The sequence below is a fragment of the Lampris incognitus genome, chromosome 1 (genome assembly GCF_029633865.1).
Source record: "Lampris incognitus isolate fLamInc1 chromosome 1, fLamInc1.hap2, whole genome shotgun sequence".
NCBI lineage: Eukaryota > Metazoa > Chordata > Actinopteri > Lampriformes > Lampridae > Lampris > Lampris incognitus.
This window is the reverse complement of record NC_079211.1, coordinates 90,656,895-90,678,882: the sequence shown is the minus strand read 5'-3', so window position 1 is coordinate 90,678,882 and position 21,988 is coordinate 90,656,895. Positions and strand designations below refer to the sequence as shown.

At 47.9% G+C, this 21,988-nt stretch overlaps 1 protein-coding gene and 1 long non-coding RNA gene across 2 annotated transcripts in view; both read left to right on the top strand.

Annotated features, from left to right (window-relative positions):
- Window positions 1-1,374, top strand: part of si:dkey-220o5.5 (actin filament-associated protein 1-like 1) — an 82,673-nt gene extending 81,299 nt beyond the window's left edge. Inside the window, exon 13 of the mRNA XM_056278207.1 lies at window positions 1,279-1,374. Coding sequence (XP_056134182.1) covers window positions 1,279-1,374 — 96 coding nt within the window. The remainder of the gene's footprint in view (window positions 1-1,278) is intronic.
- A 6,763-nt stretch (window positions 1,375-8,137) lies between these two features.
- The window catches only part of LOC130123063 (uncharacterized), a 58,899-nt gene continuing 45,048 nt past the window's right edge, over window positions 8,138-21,988 (top strand). The window contains exon 1 of the long non-coding RNA XR_008811282.1: window positions 8,138-8,230. This is a non-coding gene — a long non-coding RNA (uncharacterized LOC130123063). The remainder of the gene's footprint in view (window positions 8,231-21,988) is intronic.

The following is a 21,988-nucleotide window of genomic DNA, read 5'->3' as shown; positions in this document are numbered from 1 at the left end:
GTTGAAGCGCTGGCATTTTTGCTCATTTTACTGTAGAAGTGTAAGACTGACAGCGGTGACAACAGGGTGTCCGAGTCCTGGCATTAATTTCGTGAACCATTCATTATTATCAAGGCCGACATGATATAAATATTACATAATAATAAGCTGTGAATAATCAATATCATATTACCCAATAATCTGTGAATAAGCTGCATAATATTAATCTCTTAAGGAATGACACCGTACATCTTGTAAATGAATCAAATCACACTTATTCACAAGTTACATACATTTCAATAGAATAAACTTTGTAATAGTATCGATTTTTCTTTCAATATATATTCAGTATTTTATTTCAGTGGTGTAAAATTTCCACAGAAGCAGCAAGCTATACGAGGTGTTTACGTTACCAGAGTAACACACGGAGGAAGTGACGTCTGCGTTGGTGACATTGCAGGGTGTTCCGAATGGAGGAATTTTAATAATAATAACAATAATGATACATTTTATTTGTCGGCACCTTTCAGAGCAGTCTACACCATCTACAGACCAGTGGCCACTCTTTCAAGGATGAGGATGTGCACATCCTTGAAAGGGAGGAATGCTGGTTTGAAAGGGGAGTCAAAGAGGCCATCTATGTTAAGAGGGAACGACCAACCATGAACAAAGGGGGGGGGGGGCTAAGAGTACATCTGTCACCATCTTACAATGCTGTAATTGCAAACATTCCCAAATCCTCTGTGAATAGTACACATGATCATTGTAACTCTAGTTTAAGGTCACGCACATGTTTACATATGAAACTGGTTGTTGGTTTCAGTCGTTATGCAACTGTATTGTTCTGTATTGTTTATAAGGGTGGGGATACCTGCAGTCAGTTTAGACCAAATAGGTCCCTTAGTTGAGTGAAGAGAAGTATCTGTCAGTCCAGATGAACTGATTCAACCTTCTTTGATTTCAAATTCATGTTTTTTGACTCAGAACTCAGAGATGGTCCAAGTTTGAGCTGTTGATGTCTATTACATCACACAGAGCTGTAATCTGATTGGACAGGCCTGAAAAGGTCAGCAAACTAGGTTTAGAGTTCAAATAATGTTGAACACTTAGTGCTGCGGCAAAATCCGAGAGGCCCATGCTGCCCAAGATAGCGGCACCACTAGTTTGGGCGACATTGCTCTTATGAAAACATTGGCTCATCATGCATTGACAGAGCAACACTCTGCCTGTCCTGGTAGTACAGAGTGCCTTCCATTGGCTGGTTGGTGTTTTTGATATTCTTCCTGTCCTCCCCATCAGCTCCAGAGCTCTCAGGATGTGACGCAAGGCGACTCAGCGTTGTCCAAGGACTCAGTAACCTATAACAACACAGTCTTCACCAGCCACAGTGAGTGACACCCCATAATAATCCCCTCCTGTTCAGTGAGTAAAACTAAACTTGGACCCAAACCCAACTTGACCCAAATGACAACATTACCTTGGGTTGATGCAAGCAATTACATTTACATTTACTCATTTACTTTTATCCATCATCAATTAACAGATAAATTCAAGTCTTACTAACTGGCATCATAGAATACTACACAGTAATCATATCATAGTAGAGTAGATGTCATGTGGAGTACATTTATTGTAAGTGTGTCTTAGATCATCAAGAGGCAGAGAAATATAGTACAAAGTAGATAACAGATGTATCATCACCATAAGAACATGAGATGTCAAGTGCAGGTAGTGGTAGGACATAGTAGTAGGCTAAACTGATAATAATGACGTTTAAGTGAAGACACAATAGTAATAGTAGGTGATTTAAAACTTGCTTTGAGTTTTGATTCAGATTTAGGTCGTTATCAGGCTTTCTTGTGCTGAGTACTTGCTAGTTTCACTCTCTGAACTTCAATAGCTGGCTCACCAGACGCAGGTCACGCCCTCTGTTGCTTCCTTTGTTGTGAAAATCTGACGGCGGCGAATTCAGCTGTGGTACTTCCTGGTATTTAAACACACGGCTGCGCTGAAGCGTCAGCCCTTGTGTGTAGGCCCTCATTGTGTTAAGACCAAATTTGGTAAAGACCAGCGAGTCTACTTGTGCGAGTCCAAGGACACTGACTGGTAATTCCCTTTTTTACTATTCTCTCTCCTTGCTTGCCTCACCCACCATGTGCTACAAAGACATCCCTGTCATTCACCATTATTGAAAAAATCGCATCTGTCGCTGACACTGCAACCCTGAAAGCCTCCGGAAAGCTTCAGGAAAGCCTCCTCTACTCACTCCTCCTTCACTTTTGGCTTATGGAATTGCTAGTCGGCTGTAAATAAAACAGAATTTATCCAAGCACTTGCTAATCTGTCAGACGTTCAGGTAACAGCCCTAACTGAAACCTGGATACGTCCAGAAAACACTGCCACACTGCCCACACTCTCTGTTGACTCTGCTTTCTCACACACACCCCGTTCTGTTGGGCGTGGAGGCGGTACAAGTGTCCTCATTTCCAAAGACTGGGAATTCACTAAGCTTTCTTTGCTAAGCAACAACTCCTACTTTGAATACCATACAATCAATAGTTACTGCTCCTATTAAGCTATTTCTGGTTGTCATATACCATCCACCAGGGTGTCAATGGGGGGAACTTTGTAGTCGAACTAGACATGTTACTCTCAGCCATTCTTGACACACCACTGATTGTCATGGGAGACATGACTATCCATACTGACAAAACCCAAGCGACTGACTTCCTGATTGTTCTGTCCTCCTTTGACCTCAGAGAGATCCCCACCCCTCCCACACACAAAGCGGGCAATACTCTTGATCTGATCTTGACTCGGAACTACTCCACAGCAAATCTGACTGTCACCCCCTACATCTGTCAGACCACTTATTTATTCAATTTACGGCCTCCTTACTGGAACATCATCATGTTCCTTCTGCCAAAACTTCTGGCCCCTTACACCGACCCAACTCTCCAATGAAGTCTTGGCTTCCATGCCTCATCATAATGAATTCTCTTCACTCCCTGGCAATGAGGCTACAGACACACTCTGTTCCCCACTAGCCTCCTCTCTTAACAATCTCTGCCCTCTTGCCCTCTAGCATCCAAACCTGCTCATAACACACACCCCTCCCTTAGTCCGTGGCTCACTGAGGTGATCAGAGCGGGGCTCAGAGCAGCGGAGAGAATATGACGTAAAACCAGAGAGTCCACTGGCCTCAGTGACTATCAGCGTCTCATAGCATCATTCTCCTCCAGCTTAAAAACAGCTAAGACCACTTACTCTCAGAACAAGATCTGTGGCGCCACTGATGCTCAAAAAAAAATTTGCTTTTAACTCACACCTCAATTTGCCTCCTCCTCCCACCTCCACTTTGCTCACTCCTGAGATGTTCCATCATACTTTACTGATAAGGCTTCTGCCATCAGTAACCAGTTCCCTGAATCTGACCAACTCTATCTGCCACTCCCAGCTAACAGTACCTCACTCACCTCATTTTCCCTCCTGACTGGGTAGGAAGTCTCCAAGCTTCTGCTGGACTCCCCTTCCACTACCTGTCCACTGGACCCGATACCATCCAACCTCCTAGACACCATTTCTCCCGCACTTAACCCCGTAGTCACACACATCATCAACTCCTCGCTTACAACGGGTGTGTTCCTCACCACATTTAAGCAACCTCAGGTCACTCTGCTGCTCAAAAATCATTGCATTTATATAGTGCTTTTTTAGACACCCAAAGGGCTTCACATTGAAAGGGATCACTCACTTCAACCATCACCAATGTGTAGCACCCACCTGGACGATGCACAGCAGCCATTTTGTGCCAGAATGCTCACCACACATCAGCTTGAGGTGGAGAGGGAGCAATCACTGAGCCTACTGCACGGTTGGATGATTAGGTGGCCAGATGGAAAGAGCCAGGTTGGGAATTTCACCAGGACACCAGGGAACCCCCTACTCTTTGTGATTAGTGCCATGGGATCTTTAATGACCACAGTGAGTCAGGACCTCGGTTTAACGTCTCATCAGGACGGCGTCTCCAACAGCACAATGTCCCCATCACTGCACTGGGGCATTTGGATTTGATATTTGTTGTTTTTATTAGGCCCCTCTGAGAATCGCCACCTTAATATGGTGGAGGGGTTTGTGTGTCCTGGTGATCCTGGGGGCTGTGTTGTTGGGGGCAATAGTCCCTGGTAGGGGTCTCCCAAGACAAATTTGTCCGGGGGGGGGCAGACTAAGGAGCTCACTGACGAGTGTCTGGTGTCTGGGCCTTGGCCCATGGGGCGCGGTCAGGCCCAGCCCGAAAAAATGGCATGGACCCACCACCCTGTGGACCTATCACACACGGGGGATGAGCATTGGGGTAGGGTGCAATGCAGGCCGGGTGGCAAGCAAAGGCGGGAACTGGGGCGTGCCGACTTCCAGCATCGCAGATTGGTCCTCGGGATGTGGAATGTCACCCCTCTGGCAAGGAAAGAGCCTGAGCTGGTGCGGGAGGTAGAGCGGTACCAACTAGATATAGTTGGGTTCACCTCCACACATAGCATAGGCTCTGGTACCAAATGCCTGGAGAGGGGCTGGACTCATTACTTTCCCAGAGTTGGCCAAGGTGACAGGTGCCGGGCGGGTGTGGGGATACTCACAAGTCCCTGGTTGAGCTCCGCCGTGTTTGACTTCTCCCCGGGGAATGAGAGGGTCACCTTTATACGACCCTCTCATATATATATATATATATATATATATAGCGTTTTTTTCCGAAACCGTCAGTGGTGTTATAAGTGCTCAACTAAGGAGCGGAATATGAACACAGATACAGGGGAAAAAAAGTTTTAATACATTGCAGTACAGGCATGTTTCGTGCGACGCACACTCATCAGCTTCTAAATATATATGTATATATACATATATAGTCACAGCCTTCCCTCCGGCAAGTCGCTGGAGGGAAGGCTGTGACTGCTGTGTGTGCTTATGCACTGAATAGCAGTTTGGAGTATCTCGCCTTCTTGGAGTCTCTGGATGGTGTCCTGGATAGGGCTCTGCCCCGGGACTCTATAATTCTGCTGGGGGACTTCAGTGCTCACGTGGGCAACAATGGAGAAACCTAGAGGGGCTTGATTGGGAGGAACAACCTCCCCAATCTGAACCCAAGCGGTGCTGTTCGAGTCATGGATTGGCCGTAACAAACACCATGTTCGAACATAAGGTAGTTCATAAGTGTACTTGGTACCAGAACACCTTAGGGTGAAGATCCATGACAGACTTTGTGGTTGTCTCATCAGATCTGCAGCCGTATGTTTTGGACACTCGGGTGAAGAGAGGGGCAGAGCTGTCAACTGATCACCACCTGGTGGTGAGTTGGATCATAAGGTAGGGAAGGCTGCCGGATGGACCTGGCAAACCCAAACGTGTAGTGAGGGTGAACTGGGAACATCTGTCCGTGAGGTCTTCCAACTCCCACCTCCGGAAGAAGTTCTCGTGTATCCCAAGGGAGATGGGGACATGGAGTCTGAATGGGCCATGTTCACAGCCTCTATTGCAGATGCGGCAGGCAAAAAAGGAGCTCTCTCTCTTCTCGAACTTACGTCCTCTCTCTCACTCCCTCGGTTTTCTTTCTCCTCCCTTCCAGCCAATGTAATATCTTGATACTTGAACTAGCAACTGCTCAACCAATAAGCAGAAGGCTTGCAGTTACATACATTCACTCAGTACCATTTTCTATTGGCTAGTTCATGATATCCCCACATATATTACGGTTCCCATCTATTTCACACCAGAAGTTTGATACTTATGATGAACAAATTTTTGACTTTACTTAACTGGCCACTAATTTCAACCTATTGATTTTTAAATGTTTTTCATATACGTATTTGTGAAATTATCAGGAGGGAGTAGGGTTTAGTTACACCTGGGTTACATAAGCAAATGTACTTTACTTTACTATTGTACTTGCAAAAAGTAAACTTGAGCATAGTACACTTAAACATGTATCTCTATACTTGTTTAATACTTTCTACGTTTGCAAACCTGTAATACAGGGTGCAGTACTATAGGCAGATGCATGGGGGCGCTATGCATTCCCCAGTCTCACCTGTAGTGGCCAACTTGTACATGGAGGAAGTGGAAAGAGGCTCTGATGTCAAATCCCGGGACACCACCTAGCCATTGGTTCAGATTTGTGGACGACACCTGGGTTAAAATTAAATCTCAGGATGTAGCACATTTCACCGACCACATTAACTCTGTGGACACCACATCAAGTTGTCCCCCATCACCAACTGCAGTTGGTGATGGGGGACATTTGATTGTTGGTGTTTAACATAAACCAACACATACTGATCAGTACTTAAGGTTTGACTCTCATCATCCACTGCAGCACAAACTAGGAGTCAGCAGGACGCTAGACCACCGAGCTGACAACGTCCCCACCGACACAGCGGCCGGGGAAGAGGAGAAATCCCACATTAAACAGGCCCTGGCTAAGTGTGGTTATCCTAAATGGGTGTTTGTCAAAGCCAGGAAGACCCCAAACAGTGCAGCAGCCCATCGAAGAGAGGAGAAGGACAACAGCTGCCTATGTGTAAAGCAGTGGTGATTCTGTATGTGGTGGGAGTGTTGGAAAGCTGAGATGCGTATTTTCAAAACACCACGTCTCAGTTGCTTTCAACCCCCAAAACACGCTGCGCCAGAAGTTGGTCCACCCCAAGGATCAGGTCCCCTGGCACAAACAGAGCAATATAGTGTAGCTGTTACGTGCCAGGAGGCTTGCCGTGACTTGTACATTGGGGAAACTAAACAGACGCTGGCCAAGAGGATGGCACGCACAGAAGATCTAACACGCCAGGCCAGGACTCCACAGTCTACACCATCTCCACAGTCTACACCATCTACACAGTCTACACCATCTACAGACCAGTGGCCACTCTTTCAAGGATGAGGATGGGCACATCCTGGATAGGGAGGAACGCTGGTTGGAACAGGGAGTCAAAGAGGCCATCTATGTAAAGAAGGAGCGACCATCCCTGAACCGAGGGCGGGACCTAGGAGTACATCTGTCACCATCTTACAATGCTGTGATTGGAACTGTTGTGAATAGTACCCATGGCCATTGAAACTCATATGGAACTGGTCATTGGTTTGGGTGGTTATGCTACTGTATTGTTTGTAAGGGTGGGGTGCCTGCAGTCAGGTGAGACTGAAGAGGTCACTTAGATGATGATGAAACGTTTCTCTCTATAAACGTTGTGTCCAGATGAACTGATTCAACATTCTTCGACTGTAACAATGTAGGCTGGTATTTGTACTTTAAACTTTGATGTGATATTTCTACACTTAAATTACAGTTTCTTACTTAGATTAGCCTCCAAATACATCTTGCTGGTTTTTTTGTGTGATTGTAGTTTGTGGTCCTCTTAGTGCATGCAGAAGAGTTACATGTGAAATCTTAGCCGTTGTGAACAAAGATTCTTTGTAGGGGTTTATCATGGCTAACAATTTATTTAAAAGAAAATATTAGAAATCAGAAACACTTGGTTTGTCGTTTACATGAAATTAAATGAAACATTGATTCCCCCAGCCCACGGCAGTGCAACACAAAGAAAAAACACATCCAAGAACTTGTACAACACATATATTCACACTAACACACATATCCACACTAACACGCATAACCACACTAATACACATATCCACACTAAGACACATATCCACACTAACACACATATCCACACTAACACGTGTATCCACACTAACACACATATACAAACTAACACACATATCTAAATTAAAAAAAGAAAAATCAATGTCCAGGAGAACGAACGCCAGCCAGGATGACTGTCGGATTGCTGGTCTGCCTGGGCTAGCAGTTAGCTTAGCCTGCCCTGCTTCCGCATCCTGCCAGACTGCCCTCGGTGTTTGCTCTTCAGGCGCAGCTCCGCCCATATTATTTATCAAATTATGTTTCAACCTATCTACCAATTTCAATGCATGTCTGGACAGCCTGGCATATAAAGAAAGATGTCTTGTTAGTATGATGTTACATAAAGCTGTCTCTCCCTCCCTCTCTCTCTCTCTCTCTCTCTCTCTCTCTCTCTCAGACAGGCGGGTGTGCGAGGTGGAGCGAGGCCTTCAGAAGCTGGAGCTGACAGGGAAGAGGAGTCCTCAGCTCTGGGCGGGGTCTGAGATGAACCTGACATCTGCTGGGAGGCAAAACAAACGCACCTCCTTCAGACAATCCCTCGCTATTTGTAGTGAGCGAGCTCAAGTAAGAAACACTCCTCTCCTCTTTGTTCTCCTCCCTCACCCCATCCATAAACCTCCTCTTTGGCCTTCCTCTGTTCCTCTTGCCTGGCAGCTCCATATTCAGCGTCCTTCTCCCAATATACCCAGCATCTGTCCACAAAGAAAAGCCAATCTAGTTCCCGAGGGCAGCGGGACTCGTTGAGTTTCAGCCTCAGAGCCGTGGAGACACAGTCTCTTCTATGCAGATATGAAATCTAAAACCTGGGTGAAAACCGTGGTCACTTACAAATCTTCTAGTTGTCAGACTGGAGTACTGCTCATGGAGAAGCAGAAATAAAAGTAACAAAAAAGTAGGAAAACTTGGAAAATCACAGAGCAAGGCGGAGAGCACGAGCAAAAGTGTGGTTTGATGAAGTCAGCAGGAGATTTGCTACGATAAGACCACCGACAAAATGACTGATACATTTCAACAGAGACGGACGTGGTCAGTCCATCTCTGTCAGTCAGAAGGTGCGGCTCTGAGCTGCAGATGAGCGTTTAATAAATGGAAAAGCCCGATTTAATCTTTACAAAACTATGTGACCCTGCGAACGTGGTCTGAGACGGCTCGGGTGGCCCGTGGAGTCGATCTTCTGACACACATCACAGGGAAGTGATCACTGATGTCAACATCAGTCAGAACCCGAGCCTTGTACTTGTACTTGTCTGGTCTGTTAGTCAGAATCCAGTCGAGCAAACTGTCTTCGCCCATGTTATATCTGTGGGTTGGTTGTTTGATTAATTGTGTGAGACTTAGATGCTCGCACATGTTTGTGTAAACATTTGCCTCGCCGTCCAGCCAGTTTACATTAAAGTTACCCAAGCAGACAAGCTCAGGGCAGCACTGGTCTTTCAGAAGTTCACCAATGCGATCTCTGGCCTCAGCAGGAGCAGATGGACGGCGATACACACCTGCAACGTTCAGCATGGTTTGCTTCAACTTGATCATCAGAGCCAGAAATTCAAATTGTTCGGGCCTTGATGAACACAAGACATTAACCATCTCCAGTGTCTCATGTACATACACCGCCACTCCTCCACCTCTCATGGTCCCTTGCCTATCACCACGGTACAGCTTGTAACCAGGCAGGTCAGGATTAGGATTGCTGGGCTTCAACCACGTTTCAGTAAACACAGCAATGTCGGGCTTTTTGTCATTAATCAGTTTTACTATCTTAACAAATTTATCTCTTTTATTCTTCACACAAAAGCTCCTGATGTTTAGGTGGAGCATTCGAAGGTTTCTGTCCAACGAAAGATCACCCAACCGAGTCTCGATGGACTTTCCATCCGCAGGCATGGACCGACGAGCTGAACCACCAGCTGCCTGTGGAAAGTCCAGAATTACTTTATTACTTCTTTCAAACAACCAGTCTCATTCTTATCAACTTCTGCACACACACACACTCACACACACACACACTCTCACACACGCACACACTCTCTCACACACACACACACACACACACACACACACACACACACACACACACTCACTCACTCACTCACACACTCTCACACACGCACACACACACACACACTCACACACTCTCACACACGCACACACTCACACACACACACACACACACTCACTCACTCACTCACTCACTCACTCACACACACACACTCTCACACACACACACACACACTCACTCACTCACTCACTCACTCACTCACTCACTCACTCACTCACTCACTCACACACACACACACACGCGCACACACATGCAGGTTTGGTGTTGTCAGGATGTCAGGCTCACCTCAGAAGGTTCACGAGACTGCTCCTGTTTCACCACGTCCTTCCAGTCCTGATGGGAGAAGTCCTCCGTGTATTCATCCCTACGGGCTGCCATGCTGTCTCTGTTCCTAAAATGAGATTGAAGCAGAATGGTTCATTTGCAGATCTTCACCTTCTTCTTTCAGTCTGTCTCTTCTTCCTTCTATCACACTGACCCCCTCACTCAGTCGTCAGTCACATCAAAACCTTCGCTTGATTTTTAGGAAATACATGGAATGAAATCCTCTTTTGAGTTGTGGCCGGGGTACAGTAAAAAAACAAAACAAAAAACACACACACAAAACCCTACAGTTGTAGTATTTTATGGACTCGGTCTCCAGTCCACATGTTCAAGGACTTGGTCACGTGTGGGACTTCACAGCATAATGACTTAGACTTGACTAAGTTTACGACATTGAGGACTCATGATTTTTAAAGACTTGTCTAGTACATTACTTTATTTTTTTATTTTTTTTAAATAAATATCAAACTTCCCATGGGGAGAGCAGTAAAGTAAGGGAATTGATAATCCACGACAAGGAGTGTGTTAAAATCCTTTAACACACTCCTTGTCGTGGATTATCCAAAGGAGTTGAATCAAGTGCAACTGGACTTGGTATATATCCGTGAAGACGTTTCGCCTCTCATCCAAGAGGCTTCCTTAGTTCGTGCCTTTCTGACTAGACCAAGCTAGTCTGACTGGCTGGTGATGAGACTCAGAATTTATCCTCTAGGAGTCATTGTCAGAGCTATAGATGTCCATGGCTCTTTGTGTTCCGATGTTTACCAACACCCGTCGCCAACAGAGCCATAGATATGAGTGGCTCTTTTGTGTACCGATGTTTGGCCGCGTCCGTCGTTATCGGAGCTATTGATATGCATGGCTCTCCTGTGCTCCGATGTCCAGCCGCGCCCGTCGCCATCGGAGCTATTGAATTGCATTTGTTTAGCAGCGACGGTCGTTGGGGGTGCTAGTTTGACTTCATTATTCAGTGGTCATGAGAGTCGTTGGAGCCGTTGGTGACCGTCTGTTGTTCTTGGAGGCTAGGCTTCTTGAGTCTCCTGGGTAGAGATGAAAGGACGGCATTGTAAGTGGGAGATAGGTGGTGTCGCAGACCTCCTCCTCTGTTGAGGGATGGTTTTTCCAGTTTCGCATAGATGGCTTCCTTCACCCCTCTTTCAAACCATCTATCTTCTCTGTCCAAAATGTGTACGTTGCTGTCCTCGAAGGAGTGTGTCTTTTCCTTTAGGTGTAGATAGTAGACTGCTGAGTCTTGTCCTGAGGAGTTTGGCCTTCTGTGTTGGGCCCTCCGTTTGTGTAGTGGTTGTTTGGTTTCTCCTATGTATATAGGTCAGTGCAATCCTCATTGCATTGTACAGCATACACCAGATTGCTTTTTTTGGGTGTGTGTTACACGGTCTTTGGGATGAACCAGTCTTTGTCAGAGTGTGTTGCTGGGTTTGAAGTATACCGGGATGTGGTGTTTGTTGAAAATTCTCCTGAGTTTCTCGGAGACCTCAGAAACATACGGGATGACTGTGTTATTCCTTCTGTTCCTTTTCTCCTCGTCGCTCACCTGGTTGGTCTTTTTGGAACGTGTTGCAGTTTTCACAAAGGTCCAACTGGGGTAGCTGCAGGTTTTTAAAGCTCAACTCAGGTGTCTGTGTTCTTCTCTTTGGGCCTGAGTGCTGCTGGGCACATTGTCAGCTCTGTGTTGCAAAGTTCTGATGACGCTCAGTTTGTGTTCCAGAGGGTGGTGTGAGTCGAAAAGTACATATTGGTCTGTGTGTGTAGGTTTCCTGTAAACCCCAATGTGGAGGCTCCTGTCTTCCCCAATGTGGACGTCACAGTCCAAGAAGGGCAAACTGTTGTTCTTTACGTCTTCCCTTGTGAACTTAATGTTCTTGTCCACTGAGTTGATGTGTTTCGTAAACGCTTGAACCTCTTCTGTTTGGATTTTGACCCATGTGCCATCCACATATCTGAACCATTGGCTCGGAGGTGTTCCTCTGAAAGAGCTCAGGGCCCTATGTTCTACCTCTTCCGTATATAAGTTGGCCACAATGGGCGATACTGGTGAGTTCATTGCACAGCCGTGTTTCTGTCTGTAAAACTGGCCCCTGAATTCGAAATATGGGAAACCTACACACACAGACCAATATCTACTATATCTGACAATGACTCCTAGAGGATAAATTCTGAGTCTCATCACCAGCCAGTCAGACTAGCTTGGTCTAGTCAGAAAGGCACGAACTGAGGAAGCCTCTTGGATGAGAGGCGAAACGTCTTCACGGATATATACCAAGTCCAGTTGCACTTGATTCAACTCCTTTGGATAACCATGACCTGGATGAATGAGAACATTCACAGACACTCCTTGTCGTGGATTATCCTGCTTATACCATGGCCACTTACCAAAGAGTTTAGAAACTCTTTGGTAAGTGGCCATGGTATAAGCTTTTAATTCTGAGTCCAGTATTCACTTACTGGACTCGGAATTAAAAGGTTCTGAAGAAGAAGTTAGCCACTAAGCTAACTTTGAATGTTTACCACACTTGCTACTGATTCAGGGTGTTGCTATGGTTACATAGAACAAAGTGTTGCTATGGTTACATAAAAGAGTGTTTCTGTGGTTACATAGAACAGAGTCTTTGTGGTTACATAGAACAGGGTGTTTCTGGGGTTACATAGAACAGAGTGTTGCTGTGGTTACATAGAACAGAGTGTTTCTGTGGTTACATAGAACAGAGTGTTGCTATGGTTACATAGAACACTGTTTCTGTGGTTACATAGAACAGAGTGTTGCTATGGTTACGTAGAACAGAGTGTTTCTGTGGTTACATATAACAGAGTTTTGCTATGGTTACATAGAACAGTGTTGCTGTGGTTACGTACAACAGAATGTTTCTGTGGTTACATAGAACAGAATGCTGCTATGGTTACATAGAGACTTTGTGTCCGACGTATGAATGTAGAACAGTGATTAAACTTGAGAAGAGCGTTGTGTGTAATATACGGCTTTAAGACACACTATCCACCCAATCAGAGGTGAGTATTCTTTGTTACCATGGTGTATATATGTGTATAATTTATCTTTTATTATTTAATTTATTATTATTTATTGTTATTATTATTTATTATTATTAATAGTTATTATAATCAGAGAATATATGTCTTATTATGTCAGTGAAACGTTGGTCAACTGGACTGAAACTTTCCTCCCTTGCAAGAGTAGAAAAAAGTCTAAAATAATATGACAATGTAGTGAAACTGCGATTTTACTATGATGTAGACAACTACAGTTACAGTCGTGCTGTCTAACTGGACGTGTACTGTTCTGGTGTCAGTCTTTACATAAGATTTGGTCCCACTGGTCTTGAGTTGGACTCGACACCTCAAAGACTTGGACTGGACTCGGGTGGTTTTGACGACAAGGCTACAAAAAAAACAAGAAATACAATATTATAAGGACACAAATATTCATGACAGTTATAAATATTAACAATCAAACAGTGACATGTAAACTAGGTTTCTATAGTCAAGGTCAACAACGTTTTAGTTTTCTTTCCTAGTTCAGATTTGACTCAAGGAACTTGTGGTAGGAACCTTTAAACCATGTTGAGATGTTGACGGGTAATTTGTTGATAATGGCTTTCTAAATCAGAGAAAGTTGAATCACTTCATCTGGACACAACGTTTATTGAGAGACACGTGTACTATTCACAGAGGGTTGGGGAATAGTTGTAATCACAACATTGTAAGATTCAATTCAAGTCAATTTATTGTCATTAACAACAATGTGCAGGCACATGTTAAAAATGAAATGAGGGCTGTGGCTTCACCAAACAGTGCAAGACAGACACAGACAAACACAATATAAGATATACACGCATGAAGACCAAAAGCTAAAATAAGTTAAAAAAGAGCTGGAGTACAAAATATTTAAAATATCTACAGACATTCAGTGGGTAGCCAGGTTCAGGTGGGCAACAGCTTGTGAAAAGAAGCTGTTTTTGAGCCTGGTAGTGCGGGCTCTGAGGCTCCTGTAGCGCCTCCCAGAGTGCAGGGGGGAGAACAGTCCATGGTTGGGGTGGGTGGGATCTCTGCTGATGCTCAGACCCCTTCGAAGGCAGCGTTTGTAATAAATGTCTTTTATGGCTGTGAGCTGGGTACCGGTGATATGCTGGGCCCCCTTGACAATCCGCTGCAGAGTTTTCTGGTCTACTGAGGTGCAGTTGCCGTACCACACTGAGATGCAGTTGGTCAGGATGCTCTCTATGGTGCAGTGGTAGAAGTTGGTGAGAATTTCGGGGGGTAGATGGGCGCTCCTCAGCCTCTTCAGGAAATGCAGGCGTTGTTGGGCCTTTTTCACAAGGGCCTGGGTGTTTAATGTCCACGAAAGGTCCTCGCTGATGTGGACTCCAAGGAATTTAAAGCTGGAAACATGCTCCACTTCCACCCCATTGATGTGTATGGGGGAGTGGCTGCAGCTTCTAGACCTCCTGAAGTCCACAATCAGCTCCTTTGTCTTCTGCACATTAAGGACAAGATTGTTGGTAGTACACCATGATGTGAGTTGCTCAATCTCGTCTCCGTAGGCCGTCTCGTCATTGTTGGTGATGAGGCCAATGACTGGTGTCGTCTGCAAACTTAACTATAACATTTGAAGGGTGAGTTGGCAGGCACTCGTGGGTAAAGAGGGAGAAAAGGAGGGGGCTCAGAACACAGCCTTGAGGGGCACCTGTGCTGAGGGTCAGGGTGGAGGAGGTGTGGTCACCTAACTAAACAGACTGAGGTCTGTTGGTCAGGAAGTCCAGGATCCAGTTACAGAGGGAGGGGTTGAGGTCAAGGGAGAGGAGTTTGGTGGTTAGTTTGGCGGGGATGATAGTGTTGAAGGCAGAGCTATAATCTATAAAAAGCATCCGGATGTATGTGTTGTTAAGTTCAAGGTGGGTCAGAGCAACGTGCAGGGCAGTGGCAATGGCATCCTCAGTACACCTTTTGGGACAGTAGGCGATCTGATGTGGGTCGAATGTGGGGGGGGTTAATGTTTTTGATGTGAGCCAGAACCAGTCTCTCAAAGCACTTCATGGCAATGGGGGTGAGTGCTATGGGTCGGTAGTCATTCAAACATGTGGATGTTGGTTTCTTGGAGACAGAAATGATAGAGGTGGTCTTTAAGCATGTCAGGACTTTAGATTGGGACAGTGAGAGGTTAAATACAGGTGTGAAGACCTCAGCCAGCTGGTCGGCACATTCCCGGTAGACCCAACCCGGTATGCCGTCTGGTCCGGCAGCCTTCCGTATGTTCACTCTGCGCAGTGATTCTCTGACCTCTGCGACTGATAGAGTGAGCACCTGGTTTTCTGGGTGGCTGGGGATTTTTGTGGCTGGGTCAGTATTGTCCTTGTCAAAGCGGGCATAGAAATATTTAGCTTGTCTGGCAGGGAGGCATCATGGACAGTGGGACCGCAATTAGAGCTTTTGTAGTCTGTGATAGTCTGAACGCCTTGCCGCATTCGCCGGGGGGGAGATGGTGACAGACGTACTCTTAGACCCCCCTCGGTTTGGGGATGGCCGTTCCCTCTTCACATAGATGGCCTCTTTGACCCCCCATTCAAACCAGCATTCCTCCCTATCAAGTATGTGCACCTCCTCATCCTTGAAAGAGTGGCCACTGGCCTGTAGATGGTGTAGACTGTGTAGATGGTGTAGACTGTGTAGATAGTATAGACTGTGGAGTCCTGGTCTAGCGTGTTAGCTCTCCTGTGTTGTGCCATCCTCTTGGCCAGCGTCTGTTTAGTTTCCCTGATGTACAAGTAATGGCAATCCTCCTGGCATATAACAGCTATACTATGTTGCTCTGTTTGTGCCGGGGATCTGATCCTTGGGGTGGAACAACTTCAGGTGCAGCGTGTTTTGGGGTTTGAAAGCAACTGAGATGCGATGTTTGGAAAATACGCGTCTCAGCTGTTCTGACACTCCCGCCACATACAGAATCACCACTGGTTTATGCTTAGGCAGCTGTTGTCCTTCTCCTCTCTTTGATTGGCTGGTGCACTGTTTGGGCGTCTTCCTGGCTTTGACAAATTGTGTTGGTGGGGACGTTGTCAGCTCGGTTGTACAGCGTCCTGATGACTCCTTGTGATGAACCACTCCCCCCGGTGGATTGGTTGTGGATTGTTGTGTTCACCGCTAGCGTGTTTCAGGTTGGGAGATGGCTCGTCAGACCTGAGAGGATGCACCTGGGCCTGGGCGTGTCCTTCTGCATAAAGCTGTAGCCAGCTTTCAGTCTAGGCGCTCTCTCTGCAACGCCATTTTACTTTGTTTTTACACTTGACAACATGCACAATATCAGCAAATACACCCACACATGCACTACACCACTTATTTACTCACAGACACGTCCATACGTTATTGTAATGAGTTTATTCTTTATTTTGTAATCATTTTTGATTTATTGAATGGTTTTGATGTGTTGCCGTTTTAGTTGTGCTCCACTGGATGATGAGAGTCAAACCTTAAGTACTGAACCCTGAACCTCAATAAGTGGCCCGCGGGCCAGGTCCGGTCTGCGACAGCCAAATGTCAGCCCACGCTGACCCATTGGCACTAACACACTTGTCATAACATGTGAAATAAAGTGCGAGCTGCTCTTCTTTATTTTGACCACACCTCACACCGTACACTTGACCAGTGCCATAGAACGCGTAGACGTAAGACCTACTCCATGCTCTCTACGGTCCTTGACTAGACAGAGCCACTCACCAGCTAAGTCACAGATAATCAATAATTGTCCGAAACCAAGAACATGGCAAAAGTGCAAAGTCGACCAGGAAAACCGTCAGTTCAAATCTGACTGGACTGATAAGTCTTTTTTTATTATACCGGACCACGCCAATGCCAAACCGACATGCCTGATATGCATGCAGACTGTAGCTGTCCGTACAGCAGATGATCTCAAGCGGCACTTCAACACTATGTATGCTAGGGCCGCTCTAATGGCCGAGCGGAATAAACCGCCGTTCTTGCAATCCGCTCGTCATGTGGCTGGGAGGTTCGTATCTCAGACTCGCCGTAACCGGTCACGGCCAGAGCGTCCACGGGGTAAGGCATTCATTAGGCCACCCTTACCCGAGGGATAGTGGGAGTAGATCGGTGTAGTGTTAGGGGGCTCATCGTTCTCCAGCGACCCCTCTGCAGCCAAGCAACTGAAAGCATTCTCCCTATGTCTCCATCGCGGCCTGAAGGTGATGCAATCCATGCGAGGCTTGAGCGTGTAAAATAGCGAGAGCAGCCGCCATGAGTTTGAAGCAAGCTGGTGTTACGACAATCTTCTTCCTGTGGAAACGTGAGCCAGGGGAGTTATTCGACAAGAGTTCCGGCCATATGCCCATAATCGGGTGATATAAGGCAAAAAACTAGAAATAAATTTAAAAAAAAAAAAACACTATGCATGCTGCCAGTTTTAATGCCACCTACCCTAAAAAATCACATTACTACAAACAAAAAATAGCGAATATGATAATGTCGTACAAGCACTCCGTTTCTACCATCTGTAAATCAACATCGGCACAAGAGAGTGCAACAGCTGCATCACTTCATGTTTCATGCAACCTTGCTAAAGCTAAGAAGCCATTCACTGATGCTGAGCTGATTACAAGGTGTGCAACTGATATATGGTTGGTATAGTTTTAAATCATGGTGACAAAAACAAGAAAACGGTTGTGGAGCTATTAAAGCAGGTGCCACTGTTGTCTAACACGGCAACAAGAAGAGTAGAACTTTCGGTGGAGGAGTGTTTTACCAGTCTACTCACTGGTTTGAAGAAAGCAGAAGCCATATCACTAGCCATGGACTCGTCCTGTGGTCAAACCGATATGGATCAGCTAGGATCTGTGTTCACAAGATGTTTTGATGGGAAGACATTTTGGGAAGAGCTGCTTTGTCCGCTTCCTCTGCCTGGGCGCACAACAGGGGAAATCCTCTTTAATGAATTAAAACAGTTCTTTGAGAAGAATGGCTTGGATGTGAGCAAAATCGTGTCCATTGTCCCCGACGGGGCTCCATCAGTGGTGGGACAACAGAAGGGCTTGATAAGCAGGCTTGCTGCTGTTAACCCAGAGCTCTTAGTATTGTATTGCAGTATTCACAAATCAGTGTAGTGCACTAAACTGTGTGGGAAAATAATAATAATAATAATGATGATGATGTGGCAGGATGAGGAAAAACACAGGAGACCAAGGTGAGTTTGATGTTTATTCCTCAACTTCAAAAACCAACTGCAGCAGGAACAACCCTGCACCGGCGAGCCCGGGAACGTAAACCACGCCCCCAGCTCACAGTCCTGCTGGGTGAGAGGCATAGCCCCTAGTGGCCGCCACACAGCCCCCCCCCCCCCGAACACCCAGAAGGGACTCCTGGAAAGAAAATTAGTGTCTCACTGGAGGCTTAAGCAGCCTGCCATAACGGCTGCGCCGTCCCTCAGCCGGAACAGTAGGTGAAACACAGTCCAAAGCCGGCTGAGAAGCAGAACGCTGAACCCGTGAAGACACTGCCGGGGTCCTGGAAGGAGGACGACCCCGACGGGGAACCTGGGCCGGAAACACAACTTCGCCTGCCACCCTGTGCGCCGGTTTAAGCCTATCAAGCGTGACACGCTCCCTACGCCCACCCATATCTAGCACAAAACCCTTAGGACCCGTCTCAAGAACCCGAAATGGGCCATCGTATGGGGGTTGGAGGGGCGAGCAGTGAGCATCATGCCGTACAAAAACAAAACGAGCCGACATGAGCTGCGCAGGCACGAATGACCGCGGAAAACAGTGGTGAACGGGGCCTGGAACCCGAGTGCTGTCGGACAAAAAAGGATAAATGGCCGGACGGGGTCGAGGAGCGGAACTCCCAGGCAAAAATTCCCCAGGGACGCGGAGCGGCTGACCGAGCACCAGCTCAGCGGGTGACGCGTCGAGGTCCTCCTTAGGAGCCGAACGCAACCCGAGCATAACCCAAGGTAAATGATCCACCCAGTTACCATCCGAGAGCGCAGCGCACAGCACTGCCTTGAGCGACCAGTGAAAACGTTCACACAACCCGTTAGCCTGAGGGTGATACGCGGTAGTGCGGTGTACCTGCACACCCAAGGATCGCGAAAGTGCCGACCAGAGCTCTGACACGAACTGGGGGCCCCTGTCTGAGGTGATATCTGACGGAGTGCCGAAACGGGCGACCCAGGAGGAAAGAAAAGCGCTTGCAACATCCGAGGATGTTGTGGAGGATGGAGGGACATCCTCTGGCCACTTGGTGGTCCGATCTACCATTGTTAGCAGGTGCGTAAAACCCTGTGAAGAAGGTAGAGGGCCCACCAGGTCCACATGCACGTGGTCGAAACGTCTGGCCGGGATCGGAAACGGTTCGAGGGGCGATTTAGTGTGCTGGTGGACCTTAGCGCGCTGGCACGCTACACATGCAGCTGCCCACCCCTTGACGTCCTTGCGGAGGCCAGGCCAGACGAACTTGGAACCGACCAACTTCACTGACGCCCGAACTCCAGGGTGCGAGAGGGAGTGAATCGAATCGAAAACTCGACGGCGCCAGGCCACTGGAACAACGGGGCGGGGACGGCCGGTGGAGACATCGCAGAGGAGGGCAGGACTGCCTTCCTGCATCACAGCGTCCTCTAGCTTGAGACCGGTACGCGTTGACCTAAGGGCAAGGACGTCCGGGTCGCTGGGCTAGTCGGCAGCCATAGCGAAGAAATCCACACCGAGGTGCACAGGACACACAAGCACGCGACAGACAATCAGCAATAGGGTTGGACTTCCCGGCCACATACTGAATGTCCGTTGTGAACTCGGAGATCGCCGCTAGGTGGCGCTGTTGACGAGCAGACCACGGCTCAGTCACCTTGGACATGGCAAAAGTCAGCGGCTTATGATCCACATAAGCCGTGAATGGGCGACCCTCCAGCAGGAAGCGGAAATGCCGGGTTGCAAGGTGCAGTGCCAGCAACTCCCGGTCAAAAACGCTGTACTTGCGCTCGCTATCTCGCAGTTTGCGGCTAAAAAATGCGAGTGGCTGCCACGCATTCGCCACACGCTGTTCAACCACAGCCCCCACGGCTATGTCAGACGCATCGGTTGTTAAAGCTATGGATGCCGTGGGTGTGGGATGGGCGAGGAGGGCAGCGTTAGCCAGGGCGCACCTAGCTCCGTCAAAGGCCTGGACCTGTTCGGGAGTCCAGTCGACAGGGTCGTTAGCCTTCTTAAGCCGCAGGGCTTCGTAAAGTGGCTGAAGGAGGTGGGCAGCGCGAGGGAGGAAACGGTTATAGAAATTCACCATGCCCAAGAATTCCTGCAATGCCTTAACAGAGACTGGGCGGGGAAATTCCGCCACCGCTTGCACCTTAGAAGGCAACGGGACCGCGCCTTGTGGCGAAATGCGGTGACCCAAGAAGTCAATCACCGGCAGTCCAAACTGACACTTGGCCGGGTTGACTATCAGGCCGTGTTCGTCCAGACGACGGAAAAACCAGTTTCAGGTGCGCCAGGTGCTCTTCAGCTGACGGACTGGCCACTAATATGTCGTCGAGATAAACGAACACGAAAGCAAGGTCACGCAACACTGAGTCCATCAGCCTCTGAAAGGTTTGCGCTGCCCCCTTCAAGCCAAAAGGCATGCGCATGAACTCAAAAAGCCCAAACGGGGTGATCACTGCGGTCTTGGGCACGTCCTCTGCGCGCACGGGAACCTGATGATAGCCGCGCACGAGGTCCACCTTAGAGAAAATAGTGGTACCTGCCAGGCGTATGGAAAAGTCCTGTATGTGTGGGATGGGATAGCGGTCATTGGCGGTGACGTTGTTCAGGCGGCGAAAATCGCCGCAAGGCCGCCACGACCCATCCGCCTTGGGCACCATGTGAAGGGGCGAGGCCCACAGGCTGTTGGAACGCCTCACTATACCCAGACGCTCCATGATGGCGAACTCCTCCTTAGCTGTAGCCAATTTTACCGCGTCGAGGTGCCGCGTGCGCGCAAAAACTGGCGGTCCCACAGTGGGAATGAAATGTTGTACCGCGTATTTAGTAACCGCGGTGGAAAAGGCAAGTGTAGTCACCGATGGAAAATCCGCCAGCAAACGCTGAAAAACATCCCCTAATGCTAAAAAGTTAGCGTGTGTTAACGGCCCGGCTCCCCCTGTCTCGCACGGAACAGTGGCGAAAGACACAGCATCAATTAAACGGCGGTTTGCAACATCAACCAGCAGACCATTACCACACAGAAAATCCGCGCCGATAATAGGAACAGTAATGGCGGTCACTACAAAGTCCCACTCAAAATGGCGCCCGTGGATACAAACAGTCACCAACCTTGTGCCAAACGTCGCAATGGACGAACCGTTAGCTGCACTTAACTGTGGGCCGCCGCCTTCGGCCGACCTGTCTGTCTTAGCAGGAGGGAGTAGGCTCATTTGCGAGCCTGAGTCCACCAGAAACCGTCTTCCTGACATCGTGTCCTTAATGAAGAGCAGCTCACTACGTCCGCCAGTGCCCACAGCTGCTACTGAGCGCTGGCCCTGGAGTTTCCCGCCGCCTCAAACGTGCACGGAGGGACGCAGCGCCTCGCCTTGCCGCCGAACCGCTGGTGGAAGAAACAGAGGCCTCTCCCGCGCCGTCTCTGGGCAGTCACTTCAGCCACCACTGCCGGGTCCGCGTCCTCCGACGTCGGCTGCAAAGGCTCCGATACCACTCTCTGCACAGAGAACCGTCTGGTAACCAGCAGGACCCGATCGGCCTCCTCAGCCAAACCTCGGCAGTCACCAGCGGCCAGACGCGGGGAGTTAGCCAAAGTCGCACGCACAGGAGACGGGAGCTGGCGCAGGAAAACGTGCGGGAAAAGGAATCCGCCTTCGTCTGAGCCTAGTAGCGACAGCATATTGTCCATGAGATCCACAGCCGTCCCGT